At 41.8% G+C, this 22,665-nt stretch overlaps 1 protein-coding gene across 6 annotated transcripts in view; it reads right to left on the bottom strand.

The window, feature by feature from the left end:
- Window positions 1–9,158: 9,158 nt before the first annotated feature.
- The window catches only part of GOLIM4 (golgi integral membrane protein 4), a 102,717-nt gene continuing 89,210 nt past the window's right edge, over window positions 9,159–22,665 (bottom strand). For all 6 annotated transcript variants that reach the window (XM_038756183.1, XM_038756266.1, XM_038756344.1 and 3 more), the window contains 3 exons: window positions 22,362–22,430; window positions 12,789–12,869; window positions 9,159–10,919 (listed from right to left, as the gene is read on the bottom strand). In XM_038756183.1, coding sequence (XP_038612111.1) covers window positions 10,776–10,919; window positions 12,789–12,869; window positions 22,362–22,430 — 294 coding nt within the window. In that variant the 3' untranslated portion in view covers window positions 9,159–10,775. The remainder of the gene's footprint in view (window positions 10,920–12,788; window positions 12,870–22,361; window positions 22,431–22,665) is intronic.

Below are 22,665 nucleotides of genomic sequence, written 5' to 3'. Positions count from 1 at the left end.
GAACGGTCAGGGAAATCAAGGCATGCTTGGGAAAAATGAAAGAGGTTTTAGGTGTGGTAGAGAGTTGGATAAGTGGTCTGACTTTAGTTAATGGTTATCAACAGTCCCCGGAGCAAAGGCAGCGTGGCATCCTCTCTCCTTAATCAACCAAGAAATCTGAATTTCCATGAGCTGAGGTTCACTGCAGAGAACTGGCTGAACTCCAGGATTTCACTGTCCAAGACCTTGTTATATAATTCAAGGTTAAACCATCTACTCTGTACTCTAATCCAAATGATTCTGGGATCTTGTGTTTACGTCTTTGCCTTTCTGTCCGAAAACCCAGAGGAACAGTAAGTAACGTTAAAATAGCATCACCAAACATTGCTCATTTACACTGGTGAAACACCAACAATACCAAGGACCATAAAATTCAGAAAATGTAGAACATACAAAATTACTTAAGGAAGTTCTAGACTGTGAGCCTGTTGTCAGCAGGGATTGTCTCTGTTGCTGAATTGTAAGCCCTTCCAAATGCTTATTACAGTGCTCTGCACACAGTAAGTGCTCAATAAATATGACAATGAATGAAAGAATGAAGATTAAACACAGCCACTTCCACTGGGACCTTTTGAATCGGAAAAGTGGTTGTATGTTTAATTCTTGGAGACGATAGGACCAAAGGGTGCCATTTACAAAATTTGTCCCATTTGCCTAAAAAATACATGGAACTAGAAGCCCTTCCTAGTTTAAGAAGGGGAGGATTTATTTCCTTAATACTCTGCTCCTTTTCTTGTAGAAATGTCAGCTTTTTTGTTTACTTTTAGACTCTTGACTAGCACCCCTGAAATTGAAAGATTGCACCATGGGGGCTGGGGTAGAAATTGTCCCTACAGAGAGTGTTTGGGAACTCTATAAAATAAGGTTAAAATCTAAATCATTTTCTCCCTGATAATTCCCTAAAGGCTACCTGTTCAATTGAATTGGGCTTTTATTTCCTCCCCTCCTTGTTACGAGCAGGGAACGTGTCTGCTAATTCTGTTGTATTGTACTCTCCCAAGTGCTTAGTATGGGACACTGATTACTGATTACTGCATCAGCCTCCTTTCTGATCTCCCGACCTCCTGTCTCTCCCCACTTCAGTCTATACTTTACTCTGCTGCCTGGATTGCCTTTCTACAGAAACGCTCTGGGCATGTCACTCTCCTCCTCAAAAATCTCCAGTCGTTGCCTATCAACCTTCGAATTACACAAAAACTCCTCAGTGTTGGCTTTTAAAGCTCTCCATCACCTTGACCCTCTTACCTCAACTTCATTCTCTCCTTCCAAAGTCCAGCTCGCGGACTCCGCTCCTCTGCCGCTAACCTTCTCACTGTGCCTCTTTCTCGCCTGTCCTGCCTGCCATCACCCCTAGCCCACTTCCTACCTCTGGGCTGGAATGCCCTCCCTCCTCATATATGTGTATATTTGTACACATTTATTACTCTATTTATTTATTTTACTTGTACATATCCTATTTATTTTATTTTGTTAATATGTTTTGTTTGTTCTCTGTCTCCCCCTTCTAGACTGTGAGCCCACTGTTGGGTAGGGCCCATCTCTATATGTTGCCAACTTGTACTTCCCAAGCGCTTAGTACAGTGCTCTGCACACAGTAAGTGCTCAATAAATACAATTGATTGATTGATTGATCTGCCAAACTAGCTCTCTTCCCCCACTTCAAGGCCCTACTGTGAGCTCACCTCTTCCAGGAGGCCTTCCCAGACTGAGCCCCTTTTCCTGTCCCTCTTTCCCTCCCCATCGCCCTGACTCCCTCCCTCTGCTCTAACCCCTCTCCCCACCCCAAAGCACTTATATATATATATATATATGTATATAACTCTATTAATGTGCATATATCTATAATTCCATTTATTTACATTGATGCAATTGATGCCTGTCCACTTGCTTTGATTTCTTTTGTTGTCTGTCTTCCCCCTTCTAGACTGTGAGCCCATTGGGTAGGGATTATCTCTGTTGCCAAATTGTACTTTTCAAGCGCTTTACTGTGTTCTCTGCACACACTAAGCACTCAATAAATAAGACAATGAATGAATACGGCAGTCCCTCCAAATGCTCTATAGTGCTCTGCACATAGTAAGCACTCAAATATCATTAAAATAACTACCACAACAGAGGAGAACCCAGGTCATGCTTGTTTTGGGCAAGGAATGTGTTCACCAACTCTGTTATATTGTACTCTCCCAAGAGCTTAGTACAATGCTCTGTACACAGTGAGTGCTCAATAAATACATTTGATAAACATGAACACACTCTCCTCCTCCCCATCCCCCCCCACCCTACCTCCTTCCCTTTCCCACAGCACTTGTATATATTTGTACAGATTTATTACTCTATTTTACTTGTACATATTTACTATTCTATTTATTTTCATTCATTCATTGTCGTATTTATTTAGCACTTACTGTGTGCAGAGCACTGTACTAAGCGCTTGGGAAGTACAAGCCGGCAACATACAGAGACGGTCCCTACCCAACGACAGGCTCACAGTCTAGAAGAGGGAGATAGAAAACATGATGTGCACATAGCTATAATTCTATTTGTTCTGACGATTTTGACACCTGTCTACGTGTTTTGTTTTGTTGTCTGTTTCCCCCTTCTAGACTGTGAGCCTGCAGTGCTTTGCACATAGCAAGCGCTTAATAAATGCCATTATTATTATTAGGGACCATCTCTATATGTTGCTGACTTGTACCTCCCAAGTGCTTACTACAGTGTTCTGCACACAGTAAGTGCTCAATAAATACGATTGACTACATATATATAATAATGATAATGATGGCATTTGTTAAGCGCTTATTATGTGCAGAGCACTGTTCTAAGCGCTGATACACACACACACACAAACACACATACACACTTTTCCTAACTCATTTATGCAGCATACTCTAGTAGAAATGGACTGCATATACCTAGGTATGGTACACCTCGACTACACCAAAAAAATTTAGAAATAATCAGGATTACACATTGTTCCCTTTCAATACTTTGCTGATCTGCTGCTGCAATTACTCTCCAAGTTTTACAGAGCTAATCATGAGATGCATGCCTAATCCCGACCATTCCTCTTTTATCAATTCCCCTGTAAGAACGACTTTCCTAAGAAGCCAGCTCTTCTCATGACACTTGCTTTATGGAGACTATGATGTGCGAACAAATAAACAGAAATGACATTTAATTTCAAGCTCCATTAGAAACATATAGAGATGGAGGACAATAAGGTCTGCCAAGATGGTAAAGGACAAAAATATTTTGGATCGATTACTTAGAAAACCACACAATCCCAGCAGTCAGACCAAATGCTGAATACTTGTCAAAGTCTCTTTAAAATAGTCTGAGTTAGAAAACACTGAATCATACGTCATACCTGTATACTCAGGATTGCTCTTTTACAGAAATAATTCCTTTCACAAATTTTTTTGGGCCCATCAGAAATTTTGGAAATCATGCCTATATGAAAAAATTGTAATCCTTTTTTAAAAAAACCTATCAGCGGTCCAGGACAGTAAAGACTTAAATATGGAAAAAAAATTGGAGATAAACATATCAGCAAGATATCTTGAATAGACAACTTTGTACACATTTCTGCCATAATGTGGTGTTTTTACTAAGCATTTGGCTAAAACGCTATCATGGAATGAGGAAACATTCTTCCGATAGTGGGCTCAGTGGAAAGAGCACGGGCTTTGAAGTCAGAGGTCATGGGTTCGAGTTCCGACTCTGCCACATATCTGCTGTGTGACCTTGGGCAAGTCACTTAACTTCTCTGAGCCTGTTACCTCATCTGTAAATTGGGGATTAAGACTGTGAGCCCCACGTGGGACTTGATCACCTTGTATCCCCCCAGCGCTTAGAACAGTGCTTTGCACATAGTAAGCGCTTAAAAAATGCCATCATCATCATCATCATCATCATCTTGCAACCATAGCAGTGTGCTTTAGGAAGAAACAAATGTGAACATTGGTGTGACATTTATGTGTTAGCTCTACTACATGATTGCTCACAAGACAAGCCCCACATTATAGAAGACGCAACATGCCTGGCTTAGGAATTAGAGGACCTGGGTTCTAAACCCGGATGTACCACTATGCTGTGTGGCCTTAAGCTAGTCACTATTTAACTATTCTGTGCCTCAATTTCCTCATCTGCAAAATGGCGATTTAATACCTGTTCTCCCTCCTACTGTGAGCCCCATTTGGGATGAGCACTGTGTCTAATCTCATTAACTTGCATCTACCCCACAGTTTAGAACAGTGCTTTACACATAGTATGCTCTTTACAAATACCATAGGGAATACTTGTAATTTACACTGAAGTTTCGCTATATCAATCAATCAATCGCATTTATTGAGTGCTTACTGTGTGCAGAGCATTGTACTAAGCACTTGGGAAGTACTAGTTGTTGGAGGATTGCTCTTCCTCATTCTAAATGGCCATAGACAGTAAAAGTTATTGATGGGACTTGTAACTGTATTAATTAGATTAACATGTTCTTATTACATCTGTTGGGTGAGAAGGCCATCGTGGGTTATTAACATAAAAGTTTTAAGAACAGTAAATATCAGTCTCCTCACTTACCTCTCAACCTCCCATCTCTTCCTCACTCCATCCTTACTTCATTCTGCTGTCCAGGTCATTTTGCTAAAAAAAAGTCAGTATTTCCCCATTCCTCAAGAGCTTCCGCCGGTTGCCTGATCACTTCCACATCAAATATCACATATATGTTGCCAACTTGTACTTCCCAAGCGCTTAGTACAGTGCTCTGCACACAGTAAGCGCTCAATAAATACGATTGATTGATTGATTGATCAAACAGAAACTCCTTACCCTCGATTTCAAAACGCTCAATCAGCTCACCCCTCCTACCTTACCTTTATGATTTCTTTGTGCGATCCAGTCTGCACACTTCACTCTTCATATACCCATTTACCCACTGCAGGAAACAGCTTGGCTCAGTGGAAAGAGCCCGGACTTGGGAGTCAGAGGTCGTGGGTTCTAATCCCGACTCCATCACTCCTCAGCTGGATGACTTTAGGCAAGTCACTTCACTTCTCTGTGCCTCGGTTACCTCATCTGTAAAATGGGGATGAAGACTGTGAGCCCCATGTGGGACAACCTGATTACCTTGTATCTCCCCCAGTGCTTAGAACAGTGCTTGGCACATAGTAAGCACTTAACAAATACCATCATCATTATTATTATTATTATTATTAGTAGTAGTAGTAGTAGTAGTAGTAGTAGTAGTAGTAGTAGTAGTAGTAGTATTCTTATTATATAGACAGACTACAAAGTTGTGCAGCCTAGTGGAAAGAGCACGGGAGTCAGGACCTGAGTCCTAATACTGGCTCCACCACTTGTCTGTTGTGTGACCCTGGGCAAAGTCACTTAATTTCTCTAGGCCTCAGTTACTATAAAATGGGAATTAAGACTGTGAGCCACATGTGGGACACGGACTCTTTCTAATCTGATTGGCTTGTATCTACCCCAGTGCTTACTACAGTGCCTGGAACATAGTAAATGTTTAACAAATACCATAAAAAAGCAAAACGAAAAAGAAATCTCTGAATTACACTCTTCCAAGAATTTAGTACAATGCTTTTCACACAAGTACTCAATCAATACAATCCACTGACTGACACAGAATATTGGGCTGAGCTGATCCAGTAATGTCATTCATGCTAATAATAATGACAATCCTTGGGGTACTGGAAAAGCAGCATGGCCTAGTGGAAAATAGCCCAAGCCCAGAAGTCATTGTTCTAATCATGGCTTTGCCACTGGGTTCCGTGTGACCCTGGGCAAGTCACTTAACTTCTCTGTGCCTCATTTGCAAAATAAGGATTAAATACCTGTTCTCCCTACCCCTTAGATTTTAATGTCTGGGTGGGACAGGACTATGTCCGTTCTACAGTCTATCGTACAATGCTTGGAATATAGTAAGTGAACAAATGTCAAAATTATTATTAAGTATCTACTATGTGCCAAGCACCGTACTAAGCTCTGGGATAGATATAAATTAAATCAGGTTGCCCTACCCTTTACGGGGCTCATATTCTAAGGAGGAGGGGGAACAGCTATTGAATCCCCATTTTACGGGTGAGGAACCTGAGACCTAGAGAAGTTCACTCATTCATTCAATCGTATTTATTGAGCGCTTACTGTGTGCAGAGCACTGTACAAGTGCTTGGAAAGTACAATACAGAAAAAAGAGAGATAATACCCGCCCATAAGTTGCAACTTGCCCAAGCTCATATAGTAGGCAAGTAGAAGGGAGCACCGAATAATGTGGTATATAATTCCCAGTTGACATTTTAAGAAAACAAAGGAAGATCATTTAATCTGATTTTCTGGCTTCAGAGAGGGCTGTACTGGGCTGCAGTACATCTTCCCAGATAATTGCCTATATACCTCTGCAGAAAATTCCACAACCTCTTATCTTTTTAATAGGTTCTATTATAAGCAAATCACTCCTATCATCTAACCTATTAGAACATAACTAAACCACTTAAGTTTTGGTGTTAATTCCACTGTAGATACAAAACAGCTAGTTATTTACAACCTTCCATCAAACAACCATTCGCTTATTGTACTGGATGACACTACTGCTCCTATACTATGGCAGTCCAAGAATTGTAACCCCAATTTACAAAATTACCTATTTTGAACTTGACCGGTTTCAAGTTACTATGCAACAAGCACCTAAATGCTGGGACAGATACAAGTTAGTCAGGAGAGTCCCTGTCCCACATAGGGCTTGAAGTCTAAACAGAAGGGAGCACAGGTATTGAATCCCCACTTTACAGCTGAGGAAACTGAGGCACCAAGAAGTCAAGTGTTTTGCCTAAGGTCACAAAGCAGGTAAATGATAACACAAGAATTAGAACCCAGGTCCTCTGACCTCCAGGCCTGTGTGCTTTCCACCAGACCATGCTGCTTCTTTGCAGTACTGTTCATATCAAGTCAGTCAAGGAATATCTTTATGCAACTGTTTCACTTCATGATAGTTCTTTCAGCAAATCAGATTTTCTTTCCTTTTATAAGCTGTAATTAAGCGTACATAAAAGAGGGTAGATGTGAGATCTCAGATAAAGAAAACAAGGAGAGAAAAGTGTTATTTGGGTGGTTTAGAAGAGGAAAACGGGTGCTTCGGGAACGTAATGGAAGGTCCAAAGAGATAAGCTATTTTTCCAAAACATCACGCGGTAGAGGGAGCGGAAAGGACGGAAAGAAGGGAGATGGACAATTCTTAAAATCATGTTTATCTTATTTCTGGACAAATGTAAATCTTCCTTTAACTTTTCTTTCCCGCCAAAATAATCCCAGGTATATTCATTTTCTTTCTAGGTCTCGCAGTTGAAGCCATGGGAGGGAATGAGTTCTCCAAAGGAGTATGTGTACATGGACAATAGAAGAGGACTTTAGAACTCAGCCTTGAGGGACTCTCACAGAGGATGGGAGGCAGAGGAGCAGCCTGTGAATGGGACCAAGAATGAGCAGGCTAACAGGAAGAAAACCAGGAGAGGACACTGTCAGTGAAGCCGAGGTTAAAATTAAGTTTCCAGGATAAGGGTGTGGTCAGATGGCATTGAAGGCAGCTGAGAGGTCTAGGAGGATTAGGATGAAGAGGCCATTGAATTTGACCAGAAGGAGATCATTGGTGTTCTTAGAGTGGGCGGTTTCTGTGGCGTGAAGGGGCCAGAAGCCAGCTTGGAGAGGGCCAAAGAGGGAATTGGAAGAGAGGAAGTGGAAGCAGTGGAGAGAGGGCTTTTTTAGGATAGGGGAATAAATGAGTATGTTTGAAAGCAATGGGGAGGAAGCCATTGGAAAGCGAATGGCTGGCGTTCAGGGAGGGAATGAGAGGAGATGTGTTTAGATGAGGGGGCCAAGGGATGGGACTGGAGATGCAGGTAAATGGGGTGGATTTTGTGTGCAGGTGGGAGTTCTCTTGAGATACTGCTGGGAGTGATGGGAGAGTCAAAGAAGGGGCGGTGGGGGTGAGGGATTGGAGAGGAGCAAGGGAAGATCAACAGTTATGGATGGGTATCGATATTATGGTTAGGAGAAAGAGCGTGACTTAGTGGAAGTAGCACGGGCTTGGGAGTCAGAGGATGTGGGTTCTAATTCTGGCTCTGCCACTTGTCTGCTGTGTGACCTTAGGTACGCCACTTACCTTCCCTGTGCCTCAGTTACCTCGTCTGTAAAATGGAGATTAAGACTGTGAGCCCCACGTGGGGCAACCTGATTACCTTGTATCTATCCCAGTGCTTCGAACAGTGCTTGGCACATAGTAAGGGCTTAACAAATACCATTATTATTATTATTACTTTCCAACCTTTTGTCCTTGTACTTTTACTTTGAACTACCCTTCCCTCACTCTTTCTCTCCCCAACCTGCTACTTCAGCAGCTCACAACCTAAATGGGGAAAGGCAAACACATAAAACCAATGAGAAGGTATTCAGAATCAGAAACATATTCAAAATTCGGCAAGTCCCAATTTTGAAATAAAATGAAATGAAATGAAATCCAAAGATCAACCACCACTCTCAAAGCCCTACTCAAAAGCACATCTGTTCCTGGAAGCCTTCCCACCTACTCTCATCTCCCCAACCTATTCTCCCTTCTTTCTGCATCACCGAGGCACTTCAATCAATCGTATTTATTGAGCACTTACTGTGTGCACAGCACTGTACTAAGCGCTTGGGAAGTACAAGTTGGCAACATATAGAGACAGTCCCTACTCAACAGTGGGCTCATGAGTCAAAAATTAAGGACTTCTCACCCCACAGCACTTAGAATTTATTTTTGTATTTTAACATTCAATCAATCATACTTTTCTAACCTGTCATTTCCCTATCCTAGTCACCCTCTCTTTTTGCTTCACCTATGGGTCTGAACCCCTTAAGCACTTATTCACCCCACTCCCATCCCCAAAACAGTACATATTCTTATACTCTGCCACTTCCCTATCTGTAAATTTTAATGTCTTTCTTGTATTGTACCCTTAGTGCAATGCTCTGCACACAGAAAACACTAATAAACTGTGCCATTTTCATATTCTGATTTGCCTGTCCTGGAGAAGGTAGAAAATTAGGTCAACTACAAGAAATCACACTCCAAAAAAGATGACCCGCCTTCTAGTTTTATTGCCTGAAACCAAGTTTCATTATGCTTCAAAGAATTAAATACTGCAACTATGACATTAAATACAAACTAATTTACCAAAATAATTGAATTTTGAATATTATGTACAATAATATACATTTTACATTATACAATCAGGGTTTTATTCACAAGGTAAAATCTGATTCATAAGTAAAAATTTCACCAAAGCAGTCCAATGCATACTCAAAAAACCCCTCAAAAATATGCAGGGATAGTTAAAAATCACACATGAACATGCACTCGGCCAAGTTAGTCCAAAATTGATTAAATTTCATTCATAGCAAAGCAGTAAAAATGTCCATTTTGAATATAAAAAAGATACAAACTCTAAAATTATATGTTTTAAAAAGCTCCTTTCCTACACCTTTATTATGCTGGTGATTGAAATATATTCCATTTTAAGAAATGAAGCAATTTACGAAATCCAGATTTCCAATCTTCAGGATTAGTTCAGAATCAACCCAATGCTATATAAGAAGGAAAAAAAAAACCTTAAACCGAACCCCTTCGAAGAAGATTAAAACTACAAGGGTTTATAGTATCAAAATGGATATAGTTGCATATGGTTTCGTGCAATGCAGTTTATCAAGGTCATTCACATGAGCCTATTTTATTCAACTGGTTAACCCTCACTTTCCATTCATAAGGAGAAAAAAAGCCACTGGAGTAGAACAAAATATTCATCTCAGATGGAACACAATTTTAGGATCTCAACATCACCAGATGAATTAGGGAAGAAAATTTAGGAGTCACAAAACCTGGCAGTGAATACACCTTCCCAACCCCACACACATCAAGCTCCCTCGAAACTCTCAAGAAGGATGAATCTTCAAGGCCCATTTGATCATTAAACAAAATATAACTGGCCCAGTCTGATTTCATTGTAGTTTTAGCACTACCAATTTATTCCCATCACAAATTCCAATGCCTCCGAATACAAAGCAGAGAGATACATACAGTTCTGAAGAAAAGAAACTTCACCTTCCCCAACACATTCTCACTCATTTGGTTTGATTGCTGGAAAAATCCTAGTCCCAACAGAGTATAAACTGTAAAGTACTCATTATTTCGTTTGCACCAGATATTAATATGTCTTTGTTGCATACGACGGAGATAGAATTATAATACACCAATATATAAAGAGCAGTTAAGGTGAATAGCTATTGACCTGATTGTTTTCCTGAAGCTTATAAAACTACATCACATATTTCAAGGCGCTAGGTTTTTTCCCTATAATAGAAAAAGGATATATGTAGATAAACTAGAAGTTACATGTTTAATCACATACAAAATATTTGTTTTGTAAAGCACTGCAAAAAGTCCTTTGAAAAATGTGTTTCAGAAGCCATTTTAATTGTGGTCGATATTTTACATTAGGTTTGGATATAAAAAGCAGGACTATCCTAGAATATCAAAATAGCTTATCTATATAAATGTCAGAGCATCTAATACAAAAGTAAAAAAGTCAAAATTTCAAATTTTTGTAATTAAATATCCTAGAGTTCAGTAGGCCTATTTTTCAGCAGCTTCGGGAGAGTCTCTTGGCTGTTCGCTTCCCATAAAACTAGGCAAATTACATTTCGGCTCTTCTGTGGGATTTTTCTGCAACAGCTCCCGCTTCCTCATCCTCTTCCTCCTCGTAGTTGTCCTCGTGCCCTCTTGGATGATTTTCTTCTTGAACGTCCTGCTCTTCACCTTCGTTGTTCTTTTCATCAACCTGTAAATTTCATTGGGAGCATACTGGATCACCGGTAGAAGGGACAAGAGGGACTTCCCAACACACCCACGCTGAGAAAGACCAGCAGCAGAAATTCAGCAGTTGTTCATTTTCTATGCTTGGTCTGAAAAGACTGAAAAGGGAATGCTTTAGAGAAGCAGTGTAGACTAGTTGACGGAGCATGGCCCCAGGAGTCAAAAGAACCTGGGTTCTAATCCTGGCTCTGCCACTTGTTTGTTGTGCGACCATGGGCAAGGCACTTAAATTCTCTGGGCCTCAGTTCCCTCATCTGTAAAATGGGGATTAAGACTGCAAGCCCCACGTGGGACACGGACCACCTCCAATCTGATAAGCTGGTATCTAAGCACTTTGACCTCTGGACATTTGATTTCACCCCAACCCCAGAGTAGCAAGGTGAGGTAAGAGGGGGGAAAAGGTGATTAAGTCTTCTAAAGCCAACGGTGAGGAGTTTCTGGAGGATCTTGAGAAACGGAGAAATGTGACCTGAACTCTTTTGTAGAAAAATGATCCGGGGAGCAGACATAAGTACAGGCCGGAGTGGGGAGAGGCAGGAGGCAGGGAGGTCACGGAAGGAGGCCGATACGGTAATCATGGTGTGACAGTATAAGTGCTTGGAATATCGTGGTAGCAGCTTGGATGGAGAAGAAAGGGCAGATTTTAGTGATGTTGTGATGGTCAAACTGACAAGATTTAGTGATGGATTGAATATGTGGGTTGAATGAGAGAGAGGGGTCGAGGATAACGCCAAGGGTACGGGCTTGTGAGACACGAAGAATGGTGGTGCTGTCTACAGCGATGGGAAAGTCAGGGGAAGGACAGTGTTTGGGCAGGAAGATAAGGAGTTCTGTTATAGACATGTTAAGCTTGAGGTGATGGTGGGACAGCCAAGTAGAGATGTTTTGAAGGCAGGAGGAAATGTGAGACTGCAGAGAGGGAGAGAGATAAGGACTGGAGAGAGGTACTCCTCGCTCTCCTCATACCACTGGTGCTCCCATTAGCCCCATCTCCTGCCGGGAGAATGAGGTTGGCTTCCCTAGCCATGCGACTGAAAGCTCATGGTGGGCAGGGAACTCTGTTAAATTGTAGGTTCCCAAGTGCTTAGTAAAGTGCTCAATGCATTATAAGCACTTAATAAATTCAACTGACTACCCTATCCTTCTTGTTGTATATAGTTATCCTTGTATTTTTTTTGTCATTTTTGTGACTTTATTGTTCATTCTTCATTATACGTCTGTTATGCCTAAGCCATCCTTAATTCACAGACTGTTAACCCCATGAAGGCTAGTGACCACATTTAATTCTCACCTTTGCAATATTAAGTACCATTATACTGCTACTACAACAACTACTACTACTACTACTAATAATAATGTTGGTATTTGTTAAGTGCTTACTATGTGCCAAGCACTGTTCTAAACACTGGGGTAGATACAAGGTCATCACATTGTCCCATGTGGGGCTCACAGTCTTCATCCCCATTTTACAGATGAGGTAGGCCCAGAGAAGTGAAGTGACTTGCCCAAAGTCACACGGCTGACAGTGGAGGAGCCGGGATTTGAACCCATGACCTCTGACTCCAAAGCCCGTGCTCTTCCTACTGAGCCAGGCTGCTTCCCCAAGCAGCATACTACTACTACTCTCCCAAACACTTATGACCTCGACAATGATGAAGAACTGGGGTTTAACTTCTCTTCCTATCTCTAGTGATTGGTTATTTTCTTAAGCTGGACTGACCCCGGAAACATGGTGGCAATGTTCCCTCTTACTGCCTTAAATACCAACACCTAAAACTTCCTGCTCTGAACATTGTTGAGAGTAGACCACCAAAACAACACAGTTTCCACATACATTTTCATCATTTTCACCATAGGGCTCCTCGGGATTTTGTTCCAATTCCCTTTTCTTTTCTTCAGTCAAATCGTCTTGTACCTAAACAAAGCACATAAGTATAATGTAATTTAATGTATCTTATTAACCTGGTCTAAGCTTTTGTTTTGAGGATGTCAGGGCTAATTTAATAGGCAATGTGTAAAACTGAAATGTAAAGCTACTCAAAGGTAATCAGTTCTACCGCAGTTGCCAAAGCAGTAGCATGGTCTAATCACTAGTATTCATCTGCAAATCTTGCCCCTCTATTCCTCTGGGTGCCGGTGAATTTCTGGCCAGATGACTGCCTGTATGGTTTTAGTTCTCTCTCCCTCACACTGTGGGAACGTGGGTTAAGAACTATTCCTTATTTGTCCTGAAATCTCCTATCCTAGTAATCAGCACAGTGCTTAGCTGTAGTTAGCATTTCATAAATCATCATCAATCGTATTTATTGAGTGCTTACTGTGTGCAGAGCACTGTAAATACTATATTTACTTGCATAACTGCACCATCTTTTTGCATAATATTTGCAGCCCTCAAACAGGGCAACGGCTATTACATGGGAAATTAGGTTTAGCAATAACGATGCAGATGAAAAAAAGGGAAGAAAATACAGGCGTGGAGGAAAGGAGGGGAGAAAGAAGAGGGAGATAAAAGAGCCCCTACAGAAGACACTCAATGACTTGTCTGTGCTAACAATGATGATAATAATAATAGTAACAACAAGTGGGTACTTGTTAAGTACTTACTTTGCCAATGATTATACTAAGTGCTGGAGTAAAGAAGAGATAATCAAGTTGGACCCAGTCCCTAACCCTGTCCCACATGCGGTTCACAGCCTTAGTAGGATGCAATAGGATTTAATCCCCATTTTACAGGTGAGGGAACGGAGGCACAGAGAAGTCAAGGGACTTGTCCAAGGTCACACAGCAGAGAAGTGGCAGAGTTGGGATTAGAAGCCAGATCCTCTGACTTCCAGGCCCAAGTCCACTAAGCCACCTTACTTCCCACTCTCATCCATGCTGGAGAATCAATCAATCAATCAATCAACCGTATTTATTGAGCGCTTACTGTGTGCAGAGCACTGTACTAAGCGCTTGGGAAGTACAAGTTGGCAACATACAGAGACAGTCCCTACCCAACAGTGGGCTCACAGTCTAAAAGGGGGAAGCAGTGAGGCTCAGTGTAAGGAGCATGGGCTTTGGAGTAAAAGGTCGTGGGTTCAAATCCCGGCTCTGCCAATTGTCAGCTGTGTGACTTTGGGCAAGTCACTTAACTTCTCTGCGCCTCGGTTACCTCACCTGTAAAATGGGGGATTAAGACTGTGAGCCCCCCGTGGGACAACTTGATCACCTTGTAACCTCCCCAGTGCTTAGAACAGTGCTTTGCACATAGTAAGTGCTTAATAAATGCCATCACTATTATTATTATTATCCTTCAACTTCTTAAGAGCTGGCTCACAGCCACCTTGAAGAATTAACTATCCATCTTCCACCTCATCCAACAATATCCTGTTCTACTCCTCCTCCTCTCCAGTATCACTGCTTAAAATGTATATAGCTAAAGAAAAGTAATCTTTTATTTCCTTTTGAAAAATTGGTGTGGGGCAATTATGCAATACAGGCAATTATATGAGTGGATGTAATACAGTCATTGTTATTGTGATTCTTCTTCTTATTCTTATTATAGTTAATAATAATAATGGCATTTGTTAAGCACTTACTATGTGCAAAGCACTAGGAATGCAGAGGTAGATGTTTCATCGAAAAAGTAATATAAATTAGAGCATATCTAACTTTAAATGGAAGATACCCTATGATTTCCAAGCAACAGCACTTTCCATACAATATTTTATTTAAAAAGATAGGCACAGGAAGCAAACACTGCGTAAAAACAGATGCAGAAAAATACAGTCTTTAGACAGCAGTCCTGAGAAGCAACACTGCCTGGTGGAGAGAACACGGACCTGAGAGGTCAAATGACGTGGATTCTAATTCTGGCTTTGCCACTTGCCTGTTGTGTGACCTTCTCTGTGCCTCCACTTCCTCATCTGTAAAATGGGAATTCAAAGACTGTTCTACTTCCCCCTCAGAGTGGGAGCCTCCTGAGGAACAGGGACTTATGTCTGGGCTAATTATCTTTTTATCTAACCCAGCACTGTACAACAATCCCACCTATCTCGCCACCACTTCTTTGCACACTTCCTGTGTCTGGCCTGGAACTCCCTCCCTAATAATAATAATAATGGTATTTATTAAGCGCTTACTATGTGCAAAGCACTGTTCTAAGCACTGGGGGGATAAAAGGTGATCAGGTTGTCCCACGGGGGGCTCACAGTCAATCCCCATTTTACAGATGAGGTAATGAGGCACAGAGAAGTTAAGTGACTTGCCCAAAGTCACACAGCTGACAGTTGGCAGATCTGGCAGGGAATCACTCTCCCCACCTTCAAAGCCTTATTTAAAGCACATCCTCTCCAAGACTCCCCTACTAAGCTCTCCTTTCCCTTCGCTCCCTCTCCGTTCTGCATCACCCTTGCATCTAGATTTGTACCCTTCATTCATGCTACCCTCAGCCCCACAGCACTTTTGTTAGTATGTTTGGTTTTGTTCTCTGTCTCCCCCTTCAAGCGCTTAGTACAGTGCTCTGCACATAGTAAGCGCTCAATAAATACGATTGATTGATTTTAGACTGTGAGCCCACTGTTGGGTAGGGACTGTCTCTGTATGTTGCCAACTTGTACTTCCCAAGCGCTTAGTACAGTGCTCTGCACACAGTAAGCGCTCAATAAATACGATTGATTGATTGATATATTCCGTAACTTATCTTAATGTCGGTCCCTGTCTAGACCAGAAGTTCCTTGTGGACAGGAACTTCCCCCTCGTCCCCCTCTCCATCCCCCCAATCTTACCTCCTTCCCTTCCCCACAGCACCTGTATATACGTATATATGTTTGTACATATTTATTACTCTATTTATTTATTTATTTATTTATTTTATTTGTACATATCTATTCTATTTATTTTATTTTGTTAGTATGTTTGGTTTTGTTCTCTGTCTCCCCCTTTTAGACTATGAGCCCACTGTTGGGTAGGGACTGTCTCTATATGTTGCCAATTTGTACTTCCCAAGTGCTTAGTACAGTGCTCTGCACATAGTAAGCGCTCAATAAATACGATTGATGATGATGACAGGGAACATTCATTCATTCAATCATATCTATTGAGCGCTTACTGTGTGCAGAGCACTGTACTGAGCGCTCGAAAGTACAATTTGGCAACAGATAGAGACACTCCTTACCCAACAACAGGCTCACAGCCTAGAAGGGGGAGACAGACAACAAAAAAAAACAAGTAGACATGTGTCAATACCATCAAAATAAATAGAAATTATAGCTATATACACATCATTCATAAAATAGAGTAATAAATATGTGCAAATATACACAGGTGCTGTGGGGAGGGGAAGGAGGTAGGGTCGGGGGGATGGGGAGGGGGAGAGGAAGGAGGGGGCTCAGTCTGGGAAGGCCTCCTGGAGGAGGTGAGCTCTCAGTAGGGCTTTGAAGGGAGGAAGAGAGCTAATTTGGCAGATGTGTGGAGGGAGGGCATTCATTCATTCATTCAATCATATTTATTGAGCGCTTACTGTGTGCAGAGCACTGTACTAAGCGCTTGGGAAGTACAAGTTGGCAACATATAGAGACGGTCCCTACCCAACAAAGGGCTCACATTCCAGGCCAGGAGTAGGACGTGGCCCAGGGGTCGACGGTGGGACAGGCGAAAACGAGGTACAGTGAGGAGGTTAGCGGCAGAGGAGCGGAGGGTGCGGGCTGGGCTGGAGAAGGAGAGAAGGGAGGTGAGGTAGGAGGGGGCGAGGGGATGGACAGCCTTAAAGCCGAGAGTGAGGATTTTTTTGCTTCACGCGAAGGTTGATACGCAACCACTGGAGATTTTTGAGGAGGGGAGTGACATGCCCAGGACATTTCTCCCAACTCTATTATAGTGTTCTCAATCAAGTGCTTAGTAGGGTGCTCTGGATACAGTAAGTGTTCAATAAATAGAATTGACTGAATGAGTAGAAGTTACATTATTATTGCTATAGTCACAAATCAATTACCTAATGGTTAATTTTCAAATCAGGAAATGAAAATACCACAGACTGGGAAGAAAAAAAGCTAGAAGATTTTTAATTAAAATTTCATTAGGCTGTTTTCATTTAGGCCTTGATTCCTTCATATTGATCCTAAAAATACATTTAGCTTTGCTTGCAAACTAAAGCTCTTGGTGGTTATTTAACTGAATCTAATTTTTTAACCTCACTAGATTTAAAATTTTACATGGAGTCAATTAAATTTGAAATCTTTATAAGTTTGTTCCACTTTCAATGCACTTGGGTCCAGCTGACACAATGTGCTACTCCCACGCTAAACTTCTATCTGACCTAGACTGGGTTTCTCCCATCTCTGCTGCCTTTCCACCTTCAGGGAATGCCCTCTCTGCTCAAATCTGCAGAATCCCTCATCCTTCCGCTCATATTCCTCCTCAGAGGTTATCTTTTCAAAAGAGGGCCATGACCAACCCCAACTAATTTCCCACTTCCTTGTTGTGACATCCTATTGGCTTCTTTCGCACTCATGTACGTGTGTGTGTATACATATATATATATGTATGTGTGTATATATATATATATATATATATATATATAAAAATATATATATATTTTAACCCGTATGTATGTGTATATATATATATATATATACATAAAAATATATATATATATTTTAACCCATATATGTATGTGTGTGTGTGTGTGTATATATATATATACATATATATACATACATATATATATATATATATATATATATATATATATATATATATATATAAATATGGGTTAAAAAATTACTTCTGTTTTAATTCCTGGTCTCTAGGAAGCAGCGTGGCTCACTGGAAAGAGCACAGGCTTTGGAGTCAGGGGTCGTGGGTTCGAATCCCAGCTCTGCCAATTGTCAGCTGTGTGACTTTGGGCATGTCACTCAACTTCTCTGTGCCTCAGTTCCCTCATCTGTAAAATGGGGATTAAGACTGTGAGCCCCCCATGGGACAACCTGATCTCCTTGTAACCTCCCCAGCGCTTAGGACAGTGGTTTGCACATAGTAAGCGCTTAACAAATGCCATCATTACTATTATTATTATTAATCAATCAATAATATTTATTGAGTGCTTCCTGTGTGCAGAGCACTGTACTAAGCGCTTATTATTATTATTATTATCATAGCGCTTACGATTATTATTATTATTAGTTTTACTCCTTTATTCACTGATTGTATATTTGGCCATTTGGATCTGCCTGTCTCCCCACCAGATTGTAAATTTACTGCTAGAGTTGTTCCCAAGAACCGTACAGTACTCTACCCACTAAAGGTCTCCAACAAGTGCTGTTGAAAATGAAAAAAATGTTGATATGTTGCAGCCCACTAAGAACCACAATGACTTAGTCCCTGAGATTTAAAAAAAGAAAAAGTATAGCCTCCACTCACACTTGGCTGTGTACATCTTAAGCACTTTGATATTCGCCTCAGCCCTGTACCTCTTTCGTACACATCCTTACACTCTATTTCCCTTATCTGTAATTTATTTTAATGTCCTTCTCCCCCCGCAGACATGTGGGCAGGGATCTTTGTCTTCCAACTCTACTATACTGTAGATTCTCCCACACTTAGTACAATGCTCCGCACACAGTAAGTGCTCAATAAATATGATCGAATGAATTCATCAAGCACTTAATGTCCGCAGAGCACTGTACTAACCGCTTGGGAAAGTCCAATACAGCAACAAAGAGTGACAATCCCAGCCCACAATGAGCTCTCAGTCTAGAGTACCCCACTGATCGACTGAGCCATCCTGAAAATATCCTGCGTGACTGATTAGGCCCCTCTGTCCCCCGAAACAAAATCCATGTACGTCTTGGTTCCTAGTATTAACAATGACTGTGAAACTTCCACCATATATGTTGCCAATTTGTACTTCCCAAGCGCTTAGTACAGTGCTCTGCACATAGTAAGCGCTCAATAAATACGATTGATGATGATGATATTGCAAACTCCTTGTGGGCACGGAGCACGTCTTCTTTACTGCAGAGCTCTGTACACTGTGAGTAATAAATGTTACTGACTCACTGAAGATGAAGCTGTAGGATTCACTACAACTCTCCTTAATATCTTCAAGGACATATACAACTAAAAAGGTTCTCTGTGCCCCATAAACAGAAAAAAAAAAAATCAGGAAACAAAAGAACAATAAAAAAGGGAAGGCTACAATCTAAAGAACTACTATACTGTATGTGTACCTTGGCATACAACCGCACACTAGCGCACAGCATCTTAAAAAAAATCACATAACAATGGCTACTTGCAAGTGAACAATAAACAATGATCATTACTTGGGCAGTCAAAACTGAAAATCCTACAATTTTGCCTGAACGTAAAAGCACAAGAAAGAGACTGGGACTTTATTTTAGCAATTCACCAAAGAGAAAAAGATCGACGTATTCATATTTTCTAATATTTACCCCCATTTCTCAGTGTGACTCTTTGGCGATACCAAAAAAATAAAAGGGCAGGAACGCTAATCAGGACAGAACTGAAGTTGAGGAATGTAGGTTTAACTGAAACAGTGTGGCCTGGCAGTCAAGAGACCCGGGTTCTAATACCGTTAACTTGCCATTACCGGTTCTAAGCCGTTAACTTGGGCAAGTCAGTTAACTCCTAGATGCCTCTGTTTCCACATCTGTACAACAGGGATTTAAATATACCTGTTCTCCTTCCCACTTTGACAGTGAGTCCCCCGTTCCTCACCTCTGGCACTCAATCAGCTCTCTCTACCCTACCTCTCCTGTGCCTTGCTCACATCACTGCTCTAACGTCAACCTATTACACCTCCTCCATCTAGTCTCTCCCGCCATTGACTCCTTGCCCCTTCCTGGACTCCCCCTCCCTCTCTTCAAAGCCCTATTAAAATCATCTCTCCTCCAGGAAGCCTTCCTTGACTAATCTCTCATTTGCCATTCTGTTCTCCCCTCCCCCGGCCTTCTGCGGCACCTGTGAACTTCCCTCAATTGTATTTATTGAACATTTACTGTGTGCAAATCACTGTACTGAACAAAGGATAGTGTCCGCCTATTCCAGTATATAGTACAGCTGACTCTGTTGCATTGAAGCAGCGTGGCTCACTGGAAAGAGCCCGGCCTTTGGAGTCAGAGGTCATGGGTTCAAATCCCGGCTCCGCCACTTGTCAGCTGGGTGACTTTGGGCAAGTCACTTCACTTCTCCGGGCCTCAGTTCCCTCATCTGTAAAATGGGGATTAACTGTGAGCCCCCCGTGGGACAACCTGATCACACTGTAAACTCCCCAGTGCTTAGAACAGTGCTTTGCACATAGTAAGCGCTTAATAAATGCTATTATTAATATTGAGGAGCAGCGTGGCTCAGTGGAAAGAGCCCAGGCTTTGGAGTCAGAGGTCAAGGGTTCAAATCCCGGCTCTGCCAATTGTCAGCTGTGTGACTTTGGGCAAGTCACTTAACTTCTCTGGGCCTCAGTTACCTCATCTGTAAAATAGGGATTAAGACTGTGAGCCCTCGGTGGGACAACCTGATCACCTTGTAACCTCCCCAGCGCTTAGAACAGTGCTCTGCACATAGTAAGCGCTTAATAAATGCCATTATTGAGAAGCAGTGTGGCTCAGTGGAAAGAGCGCGGGCTTTGGAGTCAGAGGTCGGGGTTCAAATCCCGGCTCCGCCAGCTGTCAGCTGTGTGACTTTGGGCAGACACTTCACTTCTCTGTGCCTCAGTTACCTCATCTGTAAATTAGGGATTAAGACTGTGAGCCCCCCGTGGGACAACCTGATCACTGTGTAACCTCCCCAGCACTTAGAACAGTGCTTTGCACATAGTAAGCGCTTAATAAATGCCATCATTATTATTATTATTATTATTGTACTCTCCCAAAAGCTTAGAACAGCGAAAACTAGCACGGTCTACAGCATGGGCCTAGATTCTAACCCTGGCTCCTCCACTTGTCTGCTGCGTGACCTTGTGCAAATCACTTAACTTCTTTGTGCTTTAAGTACCTCATCTGTAAAATGGGGATTAGCCTGATGCAGGCAGGACCTCTGATTAATCTGTATCTACCCCAGCACTCAGCACAATGCCTGGCACATGGTAAGTGCTTGACAAATACCATTAAAAAAATACCAGCACTTTGCACACAGTAAGCATTTCATTAATAATAATAATAATAATAATAATGATAATGGCATTTATTAAGTGCTTACAATGTGCAAATCACTATTCTAAGCGCTGGGGAGGTCACAAGGTGATCAGGTTGTCCCACGGGGGGCTCACAGTCTTAATCCCCATTTTACAGATGAGGTAACTGAGGCCCAGAGAAGTTAAGTGACTTGCCCAAAGTCACACAGCTGACAAGTGGCGGAGTTGGAATTTGAACCCATGACCTGACTCCAAATAATAATAATAATAATAATAATAATGGCATTTGTTAAGCGCTTACTATGTGCAAAGCACTGTTCTAAGTACTGGGGGGGATACAATATGATCAAGTTGTCCCACGTGGGGCTCACAGTCTTAATCCCCATTTTGCAGATGAGGTAACTGAGGCCCAGAGAAGTTAAGTGACTTGTCCAAAGTCACACAGCTGACAAGTGGCAGAGTCGGAATTTGAACCCATGACCTCTGACTCCAAAGCCCGGGATGTTTCCACTGAGCCACACTGCTTCTCTGATTGATATCCCTGATTGATTCATAGACTTCTCTGGCCTCAGTCTGTTCTTTTGTGAACCTGGGAATACCTTTTCTCCCTCCTAATTTTTTATGCTATTTACTGCATGCTAAGCACTGTACTAAGTGTTGGGGTAGCTAATCAGGTTGGATGGGGTCCACGTGCCACATGGGGCTCACAGTCTAATCCCCATTTTACAGATGACGTAACTGAGGCACACAGAAGCTAAATGACTTGCCCAAGGTCCCAGAGCTGGGGAGTGGCAGAGCCAGAATTAGAACCCAAGTCTTTCTGACTCCAAGGCATGTGCTCTAGCCACTATACCACACTGCTTCTCTACTGAGACTGTGATCACCAGCGTGGCTCAGTGGAAAGAGCCCGGGCTTTGGAGTCAGTGGTCATGGGTTCAAATCCCAACTCCACCACTTGTGAGCTGTGTGACTCTGGGCAAGTCACTTAACTTCTCTGTGCCTCAATTCCCTCATCTGTAAAATGGGGATGAAGACTGTAAGCCCCACGTGGGACAACCTGTTCACCTTGTATCCCCCCAGTGCTTTGCACATAGTAAGCGCTTAATACCATTATTATTATTATTATTATTATTATTATTATTATTATTATTATTATTATTATCACCTTGCGGAACATGTACCATGTCCGACCTGCTATCTTGCCGCTACCTCAAAACAGTCCTTGGCACGTAGCAAAGCTTAACAAATACCATACTTGTTATCATTATTCAATTTCATTACCTCTTCCTCTCCCTCTTCCTGATACTGTTCATCGACATTATCTTCCTGTTGGTCTGGATTTCCTGCCATCTGTCAAACCAAAGGGAAGGGTAAAGTCCAAACTCATTAAATGTGGAATGCCGCACGGCACACAGGAGAAAGTACATTGGGAATGGATCAGCGGACACAGAGCAATGGAGAATAATTCACAATTAAAAACCTGGATGTTTACCCCCTCCTCGTCTGCAGGCTACCATTTAATGGAGACCCTTCAAAGTGCACTGAGATTGGCGCCTTCTATTTAGACGATTCTTCTCTTTTTATA

This window comes from Tachyglossus aculeatus, chromosome 1, assembly GCF_015852505.1.
Source record: "Tachyglossus aculeatus isolate mTacAcu1 chromosome 1, mTacAcu1.pri, whole genome shotgun sequence".
NCBI classification, from domain to species: Eukaryota; Metazoa; Chordata; class Mammalia; order Monotremata; family Tachyglossidae; genus Tachyglossus; species Tachyglossus aculeatus.
This window is presented reverse-complemented; position numbering and strand designations above follow the sequence as displayed.